Source organism: Berghia stephanieae, chromosome 7, assembly GCF_034508935.2.
Source record: "Berghia stephanieae isolate SIO BIC M18660-M18661 chromosome 7, UCSD_Bste_1.3, whole genome shotgun sequence".
NCBI classification, from domain to species: domain Eukaryota; kingdom Metazoa; phylum Mollusca; class Gastropoda; order Nudibranchia; family Aeolidiidae; genus Berghia; species Berghia stephanieae.
Window position 1 is genome coordinate 50756700 of NC_088366.1, and position 13969 is coordinate 50770668.

At 36.3% G+C, this 13969-nt stretch overlaps 1 protein-coding gene across 1 annotated transcript in view; it reads left to right on the forward strand.

Moving 5' to 3' along the window:
* Window positions 1–10689, forward strand: part of LOC144977439 (uncharacterized) — an 18576-nt gene extending 7887 nt beyond the window's left edge. Inside the window, exons 6-11 of the mRNA XM_078922652.1 lie at window positions 2508–2651; window positions 3698–3822; window positions 5258–6267; window positions 6771–6872; window positions 8120–8226; window positions 9478–10689. Coding sequence (XP_078778778.1) covers window positions 2508–2651; window positions 3698–3822; window positions 5258–6267; window positions 6771–6872; window positions 8120–8226; window positions 9478–9696 — 1707 coding nt within the window. The 3' untranslated portion in view covers window positions 9697–10689. The remainder of the gene's footprint in view (window positions 1–2507; window positions 2652–3697; window positions 3823–5257; window positions 6268–6770; window positions 6873–8119; window positions 8227–9477) is intronic.
* Window positions 10690–13969: the final 3280 nt, after the last annotated feature.

Genomic DNA, 13969 nt, shown 5'->3' on the forward strand with positions numbered 1-13969 from the left:
TTACGTGTTGCTGTTGGTCAGGGACCCTTTGTAAAGCGCTTTGAGAACGTTTAGTGGATATTGCGCTTCATAAATGCTCGTTTATGCTCACGTTTATTTATGCCTGTTTATATATATATATATATATGTTTCACTGTCTTGTCTGGTTCATTCTCTCTAACGCTCTATATCACAATCTAACACATGCGCAGATATACAAACACACAATCGCAAAATCACAAACACACACACACACACACATATTTTCCAAGAATTTAAGAGATCAATCAAAACTTTCCTTCCCACGTACTCTCTCTCTCGTCTCATAACACATGTCCGAACCATTTCATTCTATCTTCTCTCATCTTCATTGATACATTCTTCATTCAGTCAACCTTCGGATTCCACGAGCTGTCCCTTGTATTCTCTGTAAAAACCCAAAACCATTGCAGTTCTACGGCTTTTTTTTTAATTTTTTTTTTTTTTTTTTTTGTTCGGCATTGGAAAATTGCTCGAAATTTCAAACTCAGGTGTCCAAAAATCTTATATTCTTGCATTCTGCCTTCGAAATCTAAAAGTACCTCGCTCCCCTATGTTGACAGATGCTATTTTCTACATTTGCGTTCTTCTTGTTTTCTGGTTTTCTCTTTCAATACAAAGCGTTCTGGATCGACCAGCCTTTTCTCCACTGTGCAAGTTTCTGATACAATAGATATTATTCTTGTCGCTAGAGAGTAACACAAAGCCTATCGCCTTTCTTTAATTCAAGTTAGTGTTGCTTCAAGACATGTGTCAACAAGGATATAATAATAAAAATATTTGTATTATAATATTGAATATGTGTAAACATTACAATAAAGTGTGTTTTACCAGAAACGGTTGATCTTTGAATGAGAGCATTCTAGTTTATTATTGACAGCAAATAATAATTTTGTTCTTAAGGGTAGCAAGAAAACAGGCATTTATAAGATAAGGAGGTTTCGTGCTTTGAAAAAAACAACACATGCTATACGTTTTGGCTACAAAATTAAAGTTCCAGGTTAGAATGTTTTTGACAAGCGCTTCGAGCACGTTTAGTGGATATTGCGCAATATAAAAGCTCAGTTTAAATTTTGAATTAAATGAAAAATGTACAAGATCGATCGATATTTGAAGGAGGATTTTTCTGGCTAAAAGTTAAATCTTGTTGGGTTATTTTTTTTCAGAGCAGGCCAGGATGGATTGTGTGTGCTTTAAAAAAAATAGTGTGGAAGATTGAATAGGATTTCTCAAACTGACAAAATTAAAATTTCATGTTGGTTTAAGTTTTAAATATAAAAATTGTTTTTAGGCATCTTGATTTATCATGATATATTTCCAGTTTGAGGTTTGGCTCACATATTATGTATATGATATAATATATATATATATATATATATATATATATATATATATATATATATATATATATAACAGAGAGAGAGGTGGAGAGAGAGAGAGAGAGAGAGAGAGAGAGAGAGAGAGAGAAGGGGGGGGGGGAGAAAGAGGGACGGGGAGAAAGAGAAAAGGGGAGGTATAAAACAAAAACCATGGAATAAAAGTGCTTTATTTAGACTCATGCATGAAACAGCATTGTAACGTTATAATTTGAATATGTATATGTATATATATATATATATATATATATATATATATACATATATATATATAAGAGAGAGAGAGAAAGAGAGATAGATAAAGAGAGAGAAAGAGAGATAGATAAAGAGAGAGAAAGAGGGAGAGGGAGAATGATAGATAAAAAGATATATAGATAGAAAGATATATATATATATATATATATATATATATATATAGAGAGAGAGAGAGAGATAGTTAGATAGAAAGATATATAGATAGATAGATAGAGAGTGATAGAGAGATAGAGAGATAGAGAGATAGATAGAGAGAGATAGAGAGAGATAGAGATAGATAGAGAGAGAGACATAGAGATAGATAGAGAGAGATAGAGAGAGATAGAGAGAGATAGAGATAGACAGATAGATAGAAAGATAGATAGAGAGAGAGACATAGACATAGATAGATAGAGAGAGAGACATAGAGATAGATAGAGAGAGATAGAGAGAGAGAGATAGAGATAGATAGATAGATAGATAGATAGATAGATAGATAGATAGATAGATAGATAAAGAGTGAGAGAGAGAGTGTGTGTGTGTGTGTGTGTGAGAGAGAGAGAGAGAGAGAGAGAGAGAGAGAGAGAGAGAGAGAGAGAGAGAGAGAGGTGAAAATAAGGAAATTGTATTCGACGAGAAGTGAGTAGTTCGAGTGAATAACTTGTAACAGTGGATCCATTTGAAACCAGTCTTAATTTTAATACATTAAAACATTATGTTCCCTGATGTATTGAATTGTGAAAGATGTCTGTGTGCATTGTGAAATGAATCATAGATTATATTATTATTATTATAAGATCAACACATTTCCATTTTGTGGACACGAAAGATTATTATAACATGTTTCTATTTCCTTACCTCCATTTCTGTCAATACCAGGAACTAGAGCGCCAGGACGTGGAGGCCATCTGCATCAAGGAAGAACTGGAAATCGCCAAGAGTGAGGTGGACACGTTGAAGAGGCTGATGAGTGGAAAGGATATGCTTGTGTTACAGAAATGCCAGGCCTTGGACCAGGCAAAGGTTTGTGCAGGCAGCCAATTCGTAGATAGCAATGATTGCTATAGAAATTCCTTTATCTAAGAGTGTACCAGGGTTATTAAGTCATATAAAATCAAGTTTTTTTTTTTTCCTTAAAAAAAACTTATTTATTTATTTATTTATTTATTTATTTATTTATTTATTTATTTATTAATTATTTATTTATTTATTTATTTATTTAATTATTTAGTCATCATTATTAATATTTATTTTTTTCATTTACTCATTTAAAAATAGAATATTCATTTTTTTAAAGGTCAATGAATATCCCTATACCTGTTTATTGTCGTATTTAAAAGATAGAGATAAATCTTAACTGGCAAAGTGACGACAAACATTGGGTGTCTCTCATTCCTGAGGTTTAAAAAAAACAAACAAAAAACATATGCTTGTGTTACAGAAATGCCAGACCTTGGACCAGGCAAAGGATTGTAGCAACTATTGGTGACAGAATAGTAAAAAAAATGTGTTTTGTTTTATATAAACGTTCAAGAAAGTGCAGATGAGAAACAATATCAATGCGAATTGTAATGCCTGTTTACAATAAATCATTGGTTACCTGAAACACAAAAATAAGTTATTGACGAGAAAGTTTTTTCAAAGTTTTATTTAAAAATAATATAATTTGAGCTTTTTAAAAATATAATGTGTTGATGTTGGTCAGGGACCAATGTAAAGCGCTTAGAGCACGTTTAGTTGATAACGCGCTATATATATATATATATATATATATATATATATATATATATATATATATATATATATATTTGAGAGAGAGAGAGAGAGAGCATAATCCAATAAACGTGCTCAAAGAGCTTTACACAGGGTCCTGACCAACATCAACACGTAACATGTAGAACAAAACATGACGCCTGTTAAGCGATATTACAATTTTTTTCCCGACAGAGACAACGCTGTTAACGGTCATACACCTGAGTACGGTGAGAGAATGTGAGTAAAGAGCCTTTTCCGAGAAATATTTTTGATAATTAAATATGAATAATTAATTTTGTTATTGTTTCACCCAGAGTGTCATGTCCAACCTTCGAGCCACGGCAACAAGCGATGTGGAAAAACAGCGATTACGTCAGATACAAAATGTTTTGGACCAGCTGAAGCAGATCCACAACGATACGTCCCCACCGGAAACAAGGTAAGAGAGACTGCCCGAATCTGAACATCCGATTTTGGTGTGTCTTTGAATGCTAGAAGATTCATTTAAAGGATAAATTCACCTTCTTTATCCTTTGTAAAAATAAAGATAATTATTGAATTATAAGCTTCAATTTATTACACGAGGACAAATACTGTGAACTTTATCATAGTGTTTCATTCATCGTGTTTTGTTGATAAAGGGGAAACACGAAACATCCACAGTATCTGTCTTCGTCTAATAAATTGAAGCTTACAATGCAAAACTTATCGTTATTTTTTTCCTTTATGTGTGGCTATGTGGTCTTGTATGACACTGGCTTTCGGATAGGAAGGTAATGGGTTCGAGCCTCAGGCTCGGCGCATAGTTGAGTCCTTGGAAAATGCTCTTTACTTACATTCTCTCACCTTACTCGGGTGTAAAATGAGTACCTGACCGTTAACAGCGTTGTCTTAGTCCGAAAAATTATAATATCGCCCAACAGGCTGCATGTCCTGTCCTACATGTTAAATGTTGCTGTTGACCAGGGACCCATGTAAAGCGCTTTGATCACCTTTAGTGGATATTGTGCTATATAAAGCTCTATTTTTTTTCTAACTTCAAGCAATAAGATTTTCTTTATCCTAAGGTAACATTGTTCTTTAGAGTCAATCTGGAGAAAAAAGGTGATATAAACAAGGCGTCAGCCGCAATGCTACGGTGTCAAGTGACTGCTAATGGCTATGTGGCCTTGTGGTATATGGCACTCCCTTTCGGATCGGAAGCTTCTGGGTTCGAGTCTTGCTAGGCGCATAGTTGAGTCATTGGAAAAGGCTCCTCTTTATTCACATTCTCTCACCTGTAAAACAAGTACACGGCCGTTAACAGTGTTGTCTCTGTTCGAAAACAATTGTAATATCTCATATAACAGACGTCATGTCACGTCCTACATGTAAAGTGTTGCAGTTGGCCATGGACTCCATTGTAAAGCGCTTTGAGCACGTTTAGTGGATATTGTCCTATATAAAGGCTCGATTTTATGACAAGACATATTATAATTGGTTAGGGCTTAGCCAATGCTTATAAAGAAAATAAGGTAGACCGTCTCGTCGAAATGTGTATTCAAACTCCAGGGACAAACCCTTCGACATAATTGGTTAAATAATTTATACAAAATGATAAAATAAAAATATAATTCCCTTTATTCATCCCATAGGGTTAATTTTTTCTAGAGTCTATTCCAAGGGAAGACTGGAATAAACCAGGTACCAGCCGCAGTGCAGCGGCGTAAATTGACCTAGGGCGAAGTGACTTGCTCAAGGCCACACCTTTCGGGTACGAAGCAAAGACCACATCGCTGAGCCACACTGACCCATTAGACCTTATCTATTACATTTATTTATTATCTGTAATCTTTCTGTTTTACCTCCATCTTACAATTTCTGCCATTCCACAGAACATCCCAAAAACCTACGCCCCACAACCGTTTCGCCCAGTCCCGACCAAGATCAGCCATGGCCGAAACGAATCGTGGCGGGATCGACATCAACAACCACCCATACCCGCCCGACTCTAACAACCAACCCACAAACGGCAAAGAAAACTCCAACGCTGAAAACACAAACAACGACCAATCAAAATCGTCCACCTATATATTCCTCGAACGCTTTCTCGACGATACAGAAGGACTCAGTAACAAACAAAAGCGTGCGAAAACATCGCAAGGTCATTCAAATAACTCTACCCATTCTCCTAGAGTTCACAGGAGTTCTTCTTTACATCTACTAGATACAGGGGTCTTACATAATAACTCTGTTGGTACTGGTTCTTCCAACCACCACCACTACCACCACCACCACCAAAACGGAGGCAGTACATCCAAAAACGGAGATCTTCTAAATAGAAAGCGTGCCACTTCCTCCCACAACATCTACAACCATTCAGCATTATCGTCGGCCACATCCCCACGAAACAAAAACAAAAAGACCTCATCCACGACGACAACAATGTTCGTACACGCCACTGCCCCACCACCACCTCCACCCAATGTCTACACGTCTGAAAAAAGTTCCAAACAACTCCAATACCAGCCGTCTCTAGAATATTCTTTGGGGGTGAGCACAGACGACGACCTTACCACAGATACCTCTCATTGCCAAAGCAGCCGACACAGATCCACGGAACATCTCCACAATGGAGATGGCCCCGGGGGAAAACCAGCCTCACGACCTAGATCCGCTTTCGAAGTTTCCAAACGAGGCCACTCTACCGGAAGCGATTCGGAATCTGGGTCACATGACGCTTGCGCAGACGGGGCTGGCGGTAAATTTACGAATCAACAGTTGTTGACGCTTTCGAGACTGTCAGGGTCTGAGAAGGACTCAATTCTTGACCAGGTCATTCAGATCGGAGACCGGGTGTCCATCAAAGTCAACCAGAAACCCCCGAGATACGGAAGGAAAAAGCGTGAGTAATTATCTGTCATTCTATATTAATCAATCGTCCAGAGTAATCATTAACATTACAAGCATTTCATTCAAATTTGTAGGAGTTTCTAAAAACTCTAAAACTCTTCTGGACTCTGAGTAATATGCCGTAGTCTGGAGAAAAAAGTATTTGAAATTTTGGCCAGAAAGCTCGTCCTTCAAATACGAGTATATAACGATGAAAATGACCACCATTTTGGCAAAAACTCTTAAACTCAGTGCCTCGTATAGTGTATACGTTTTTTTTATCATGCCTATATGAATGTCATACTTGGACAACATGGGTGATTTCTGTTGACATCAGACATCAGACATCTTGTTTGATGAATTATCTATAATATTCCTTTGCGGAATGCCTAGGCGCGATGTCTTATGATGTCGTGGCGGAAAGACACCATTTAAAAAAAATATGAATTTCATATTTATTTTGTTTATCTCAATCATAATTTATAACTTTACTTATTCTTCTTTTCCTCTTTAAAGCCAAACCAGTGACGTTCACGGGTATTGTCAAATACAAAGGGTTGATGGACAGCGAACATTATGACGCAAGAATATACGTGGGCATGCGTCTGGACGCACCGTGTGAGTAGATTGTTTACATACTGAGGACAATGGGTGTGTTAATTGAATTATGGTTGGGGTCGAGGGAGATTGAGAAACAATAAATAAACAAAAAATCACCAGTGGCGTGGCGTGCTTACAGTGTAAGGTGGTGCCAAAATCAGAAGAAATAAAAAATGACTTAAAACATACTCTACTTTGTAAATACAAAAGAAAGAAAAGAAATAATAAGAAAAGACTTATTCAAATAAGTAAGAAGCGGTATATAGATGCTAAACCGACAGTTACCACTGGCCTTCTCTCACTTACATTTGTAACCCTCGGTCGCAAAACGGTGATTCTGATTGTCGGGATGGGCTAGATATTGGAAATTAAACTTGAGTTTTAACATAGCGCAATATCAACTATTCGTGCTCAACGCGCTTTACAAAGGGTTGGTTCCTGACCAACAGCGACACATGAGGCGATATTTACACATTTGTTTCTGATTCTTTACGATTCATTGCACACTACTTTTTCCAAAGTGGGAGATAATGACATCACCCACAAACACACACACACACACACACACACACACACACAGTCACACAATCACGCACATAAATGCCAAAAACAGAGAGAGAGAGAGATAGAGAGAGAGAGAGAGAGAGAGAGAGAGAGAGAGAGAGAGACCTCACACCATCTTCCCACTTATTATATATTCGGCTATGTGGTCCCACACTCGCTTTCGGATCGGAAGGTCCTGGGTTTCGAGCCTCGCGCTCAGCGCATAGTTGAGTCCTTGGAAAAGGCACTTTACTCACATTCTCTCACCGTACTCAGGTGTAAAATGAGTACCTGGCCGTTAACAGCGTTGTCTTTGTCCGAAAAATTGTAATATCGCCTAACAGGCGACATGTCCCGTCCTACATGTTAAATGTTGCTGTTGACCAGGGAACCCTTGTAAAGCGCTTTGAGCACATTTAGTGGATATTGCGCTATATTAAGCTCATTTTTAAAGCTCATTTTAATATTCCCAAACATGATTTTGATTCTTTGCCCATCATTTTGTTCCACAGTGACGGGACACACACTCATACAGACACTTACACACTCACACACACACACAGTCACACACATACACACACTCACACACACACAAACACACACACACACTCACAGTCACACACATACACACACTCACACACACACAAACACACACACACACTCACAGTCACACACATACACACACATGATTTTGATTCTTTACCCATCATTTTGTTCCACAGTGGGAGACAGTGACGGAACCCATAAAGGAAAACGTTACATGTTCACATCCAAAAACCATTGCAAGTTCTTCAAGATTCGAGACCTGGACACCGTGTTAGACATGGCTGTAAGTATTCTTTGCAATCTCTAGTTTATCATGCACGCAATGCGACCGTATCGTATCTTAACCCACTATCGTTTATCATGCAATGCGACCTTATCGTAACTTAACACACTATCGTTTATCATGCAATGCGGTCGTATCGTAACTTAACACACTATCGTTTATCATGCAATGCGACCGTCTCGTAACATAACACACTATCCTTTATCATGCAATGCGACCGTATCGTAACTTAACACACTATCGTTTATCATGGCAATGCGACGGTATCATAACTTAACACACTATATTATAGTTTATCATGCAATGCGACCTTATCGTAACTTAACACACTATCGATTATCATGCAATGCGGTCGTATCGTAACTTAACACACTATCGTTTATCATGCAATGCGACCGTCTCGTAACATAACACACTATCCTTTATCATGCAATGCGACCGTATCGTAACTTAACACACTATCGTTTATCATGGCAATGCGACGGTATCATAACTTAACACACTATATTATAGTTTATCATGCAATGCGACCGTATCGTAACTTAACATACTGTCGTTTATCATGGCAATGCGACCGTATCGTAACTCAACACACTGTCGTTTATCATGGCAATGCGACGGTATCATAACTTAACACACTATATTATAGTTTATCATGCAATGCGACCGTATCGTAACTTAACATACTGTCGTTTATCATGCAATGCGGCCGTATCGTAACTTAACACACTATCGTTTATCATGCAATGCGACCGTATCGTAACTTAACACACTATCGTTTATCATGCAATGCGACCGTATCGTAACTTAACACACTATCGTTTATCATGCAATGCGACCGTATCGTATCTTAACACACTATCGTTTATCATGCAATGCGACAGTATCGTAACTTAACACACTGTCGTTTATCATGCAATGCGACCTTATCGTAACTTAACACACTATCGTTTATCATGCATGCAATGCGACAGTATCATAACTTAACACACTGGCGTTTATCATGAAATGCGACTGTATCGTAAATTAAGACACTACCGTTTATCATGCAATACAACAATAGGGTACAACAACACACTTTTTTGATCTTGCAATGAGACCTTACGGTAACATAACACACGTTTCTGTTTTATCAGTAATGTGACCATACGCTAAATTAACATAATATCTATTATATCTTCTTTACAATGTCTAGATAGAGTCAAGCGCATTCCTGTTCTAATCCAATATTATCATCTTTGTCTCCCCCAGTCGTCCGTGTACGTTTCGACCGCACGTCTCATTGTTCGATTCTTGGAAAGACAGAACCTTCGGGAAACCATCAATTCTTCAGCAACGAATGGAGGGCCAGTACAAGCAGCTGTTACGTCATCTAACAACAACAACAACACCAACTATAACAGTCATCAGCATACAAACTCTCAAGCTCACTCACAACAAGAACCTGTTTATACTAATGGATATGTTTGAGTACTCACCGCCACCACCACCATCACCACCACTAACGCCAACAATATCATCATCAACAACAAGAGCAAAATTAACAACAACAACAGTACCAACTAGGTCTATAGATAGTTCGAAGATGACGTCACTCAGGTCTTTGTTATTGCTTTTTGCCATCTGCGTTTATGAGTAATTCTCACTTAACTATATTATCCAGACTATAAAAGTTTATGGTTACACAGAGTTTTGTGTGTTGGTCCGTTATACTTCCGGATGGCAATATTGTGAGCTTCTTATCCAAGCGCATTCTATCTATACCTAACCAATACCATACAAACTTTGGGTTGAAAAACGGCCAGAGTTCTTCGTGGACAGTTTCGACATCAAAAGTGGCCAAAATACAACATTACGTGCCAAACACTATGAACACTCTAACCATTGGAATTAATAGAGACTCAATTCTTTGTGTGTGGCCAACTTTGGCCAAACTGGCTACGTACTTGGCCATCTGGCAGCCTTGTTGATAACCCTGACATAATACCGCTGTTTTTTTTTCCGAGATGGGGGGGGGGGGGGGGGTTCATTTTTGTCGTTGTTGTTTTTATTTTTCTTTTCGATTCTATTATTTAAACCGTTTCGAAACAAGCAGACCTGTGATCGACTCAATCCCAGTGTAAATAAATATTCTGTTGGGATTACCTCCCTTTAATGTCATATAATTGGTCATCGTTATCCCAACCAACAGTATTCACCCCTGACATTCCAGTGCTGTATCACCATCAAAATCATCATCATCATCATCATCATCATCATCATCATCATCATCATCATCATCATCATCATCATCATCATCATCATCACCAGCATCATCTGCAGCATTAACATCATTGTTATCATCATCATTAATATCATCGTCATCATCCTCAGCATTAAAATCATCATCATAATCATTGTCTTTCTCATCATCCTCATCGACATCATAATAATAAGATTATCTTTCATCTTCATCTTCATCATTCTAAGTTATGAAATCTTAACGATAATCTACAAAAAAAATTCAGGCCAAATTTATCAAAAACACACCAATACCTTTCTAACAGGTAAATCCTCAAGAAATCCTCACAAGAAATAATCTTTAAAGATTCAAAAATACAAAATGCTCAGTTTTATGTATATATAGTTCGAAGATGACGTCACTCAGGCCTTTGTTATTGTTTTTGCCATCCGCGTTTGTGAGTTGTTCTCACTAAACTGTATTAACCAGACTATAAAAGTTCATGGTTACACAGAGTTTGCGTGTTGGTCCGTTATACTTCCGGATGGCAATGTTGTGAACTCCTTGACCAAGCGCATTCTATCTATATGAAAACAACTAGCTTGAACACTGTTTACAAAACATAAAAGAGCACATTACTTAAAATGTAAAAAGATGGCAGAGAAATTACTTATTAGTTTGACGTCAATCTAGAATTTAAGTGTTGGATTCATATTTTTTTAAAAATTTTGTTAAAAGCTGAAAAAGTGTTTTGAGCCCGAAAAGTTTTTGTATTTTATTATTTTCCCGAAGATGTTATAGTCTTTTTAATTCGTTACTTCATATTGTTTTCTCCGATTTATCATTCCCCCCATCCATTTAAACCAGTGCCCGATCTTCAGTCATCAACTAGACTTTTCTCTCTGCAAATATCTATCTATAAATATATTAACTAATTTGTCAATAGAATACACACTATGTGAAAGACTAAAAATTAATTGTTAATATTGTAATAAATATCAATTAAGGTCTGTAAATATCTCTGCAAATATCTATCTAGAAATATATTAACTAATTTGTCAATAGAATACAAACTATGTGTATGACTAAAAATTAATTGTTGATATTGTAATATATATATATATATATATATATATATATATATATATATATATATATATATATATATGAAATAAATAAATAAATAAAATTCCCTTTATTCACTCCATAGGGGAAATTTGTCTCTAGGGTCTATTCCAAGGGAAAACTGGAATAACCCAGGCGTCAGACGCCTAGTGCAGCGGCGCAAATTGAGCTAAGGCGAGGTGACTTGCTCAAGGCCACACAGCGCAGCGGCGGTGGGTGCTCGAACTCGGTACCTTTCGGGTACGAAGCAAAGACCGTACCGCTGAGCCACACTGCTGCCCCCTATAGGAGTTAACTATACTATTTTTAGATATCAATGATTATTTATTATTGTGAGTAATAAACACCTCGCATCCATAACCCAAATGTATTTGTTATTTCTTTCTTTCTTGCTTGCTTAGACTTCATCATTTAGAATGATTAACTTGAAAAAAAAAACAAGTTTGAGAGTTTGTTTAGCACATCGTCTACCAAACGTATCCAAAGCGTTTTACAATAATTCCAAGTCAACAGCAACGATTAACTCACTCAACCCTAACACCGACTATATCCGTGGTTTACCCGGGTTACTTTTACCCCATGCCTATGTATTACATTTTTCTGAGAAAATTTTTAGGCGTAGTATCAAAGCTAATGTTTTTAATTTTTACATGTTAATGGTAGTTGAATAAAATTAGACCTCTTTCTATGCTCATGCTAATTTTTTATACATTTTTTTTCTATTTTGAAAAGTAGCAAAATTCTATTGGATTGAGTGAGTTAACCTGTATGACTGAACATGAGTAGACACTTTTTAACAGCTCTTTGAGGACGTAAAGTTGATATTGCGCCATAAAGATGCTCAAGATTTTGAAAAGAGTTGATCCTTTGGAGGAGGCTCTAAACTTACATATTGTCTCTTTTACCAATGGACTTGTAGTCACACAGTATTGGAGCTTTTATATAGCGCAATATCCACTAAACGTGCTCAAAGCGCTTTACAAGGGGTCCCTGACCAACAACAACACGTAACATGTAGAACGAGACATGACGCCTGTAGGCGATAATACAATATTTTTTTTCCGACAGACACAACGCTATTAACGGCCAGGTATTCATTTTAAACATGAGTACGGTGACAGAATATGAGTAAAGAGAATTTTTCCAAGGACTCAACTATATGCCGAGCGAGGCTCGAACCCAGGACCTTCCGATATCCGAAAGCGAGTGTCATACCACAAGACCACATAGCCACAGGTGTATATTTTGCGTAATAAAATTAGAAGCTTCCGTTTTTTAAAAATCGAACAATGATCGGGATATTGAATTTGATGAGCCGATATGGTCCATTCCCATGACAACGCGAATCGAATCTGCACGGTGTTGACATTCATGCGTCTCCGGGGCCGTGACGAGAAGAATACATTGCCTGTCTTACAACATACGTATTTATACAGTCCGATCGTTTTGTAAACAATGGATTGAGTAAGGATACAAGATGATTTGGTTATACATTTTAAAGAGAATGTATGATGACATATAAAAACTAAGTATAGGAAAGGTTTGTCTTCAATATATATATATATATAAATAAATAATTAAATATAAATATATATATATATATATATATATATATATATCAATATATATATATATATATATATATATATATATATATATATATATTCAAATTTGATAATTTTCATCTTAAAGTGCACAGGCCTTGTGTTCTTCATGAGAATGAGCGCTGTATAAATGTGTATTATCATTATTATTATTATTATTATTATTATTATTATTATTATTATTATTATTATTATTATTATTATTATTATTATTATTATTATTATTATTATTTTTAAATTATTATTATTATTATTATTATTATTATTATTATTATTATTATTATTATTATTATTATTATTATTATTATTATTATTATTATTATTATTATTATATGTATATTTATATATTTATATATATGTATATAGATTCTGAAAAAGAGACACAGAATATAGATTTCCAAAATATTTTATTATTATTATGGTGAATTGGGCGACAACGAAGAGGTACAATTTCGTCTTGAGAACACCAAAATTACAAATTCGGGAGCAGGCACTGGTGTAAAATATACACTAGAAAGAGGTGCCTGGCAAAGCAGAAAGAAAAACCACATGAAAAGAACATCTAAAAAAACAATCAGCCTGCCGCCACTGATGATCGGACAGGAGAACTGTTGATTAGCAGTCCTTCAGAGTCATTCGGTCCATGGAGCCGGAGTTTATCCACGGTTTTTATAGCGTGATACGAACAATAGCAATTTCTTGTTGTCCTTTGGATAAGACGCTAGTCTAAGTACATTTTCGCCAAACCTAACGGAATCAGCTACCCATTCACTGATGGATGGACATGGGGGGG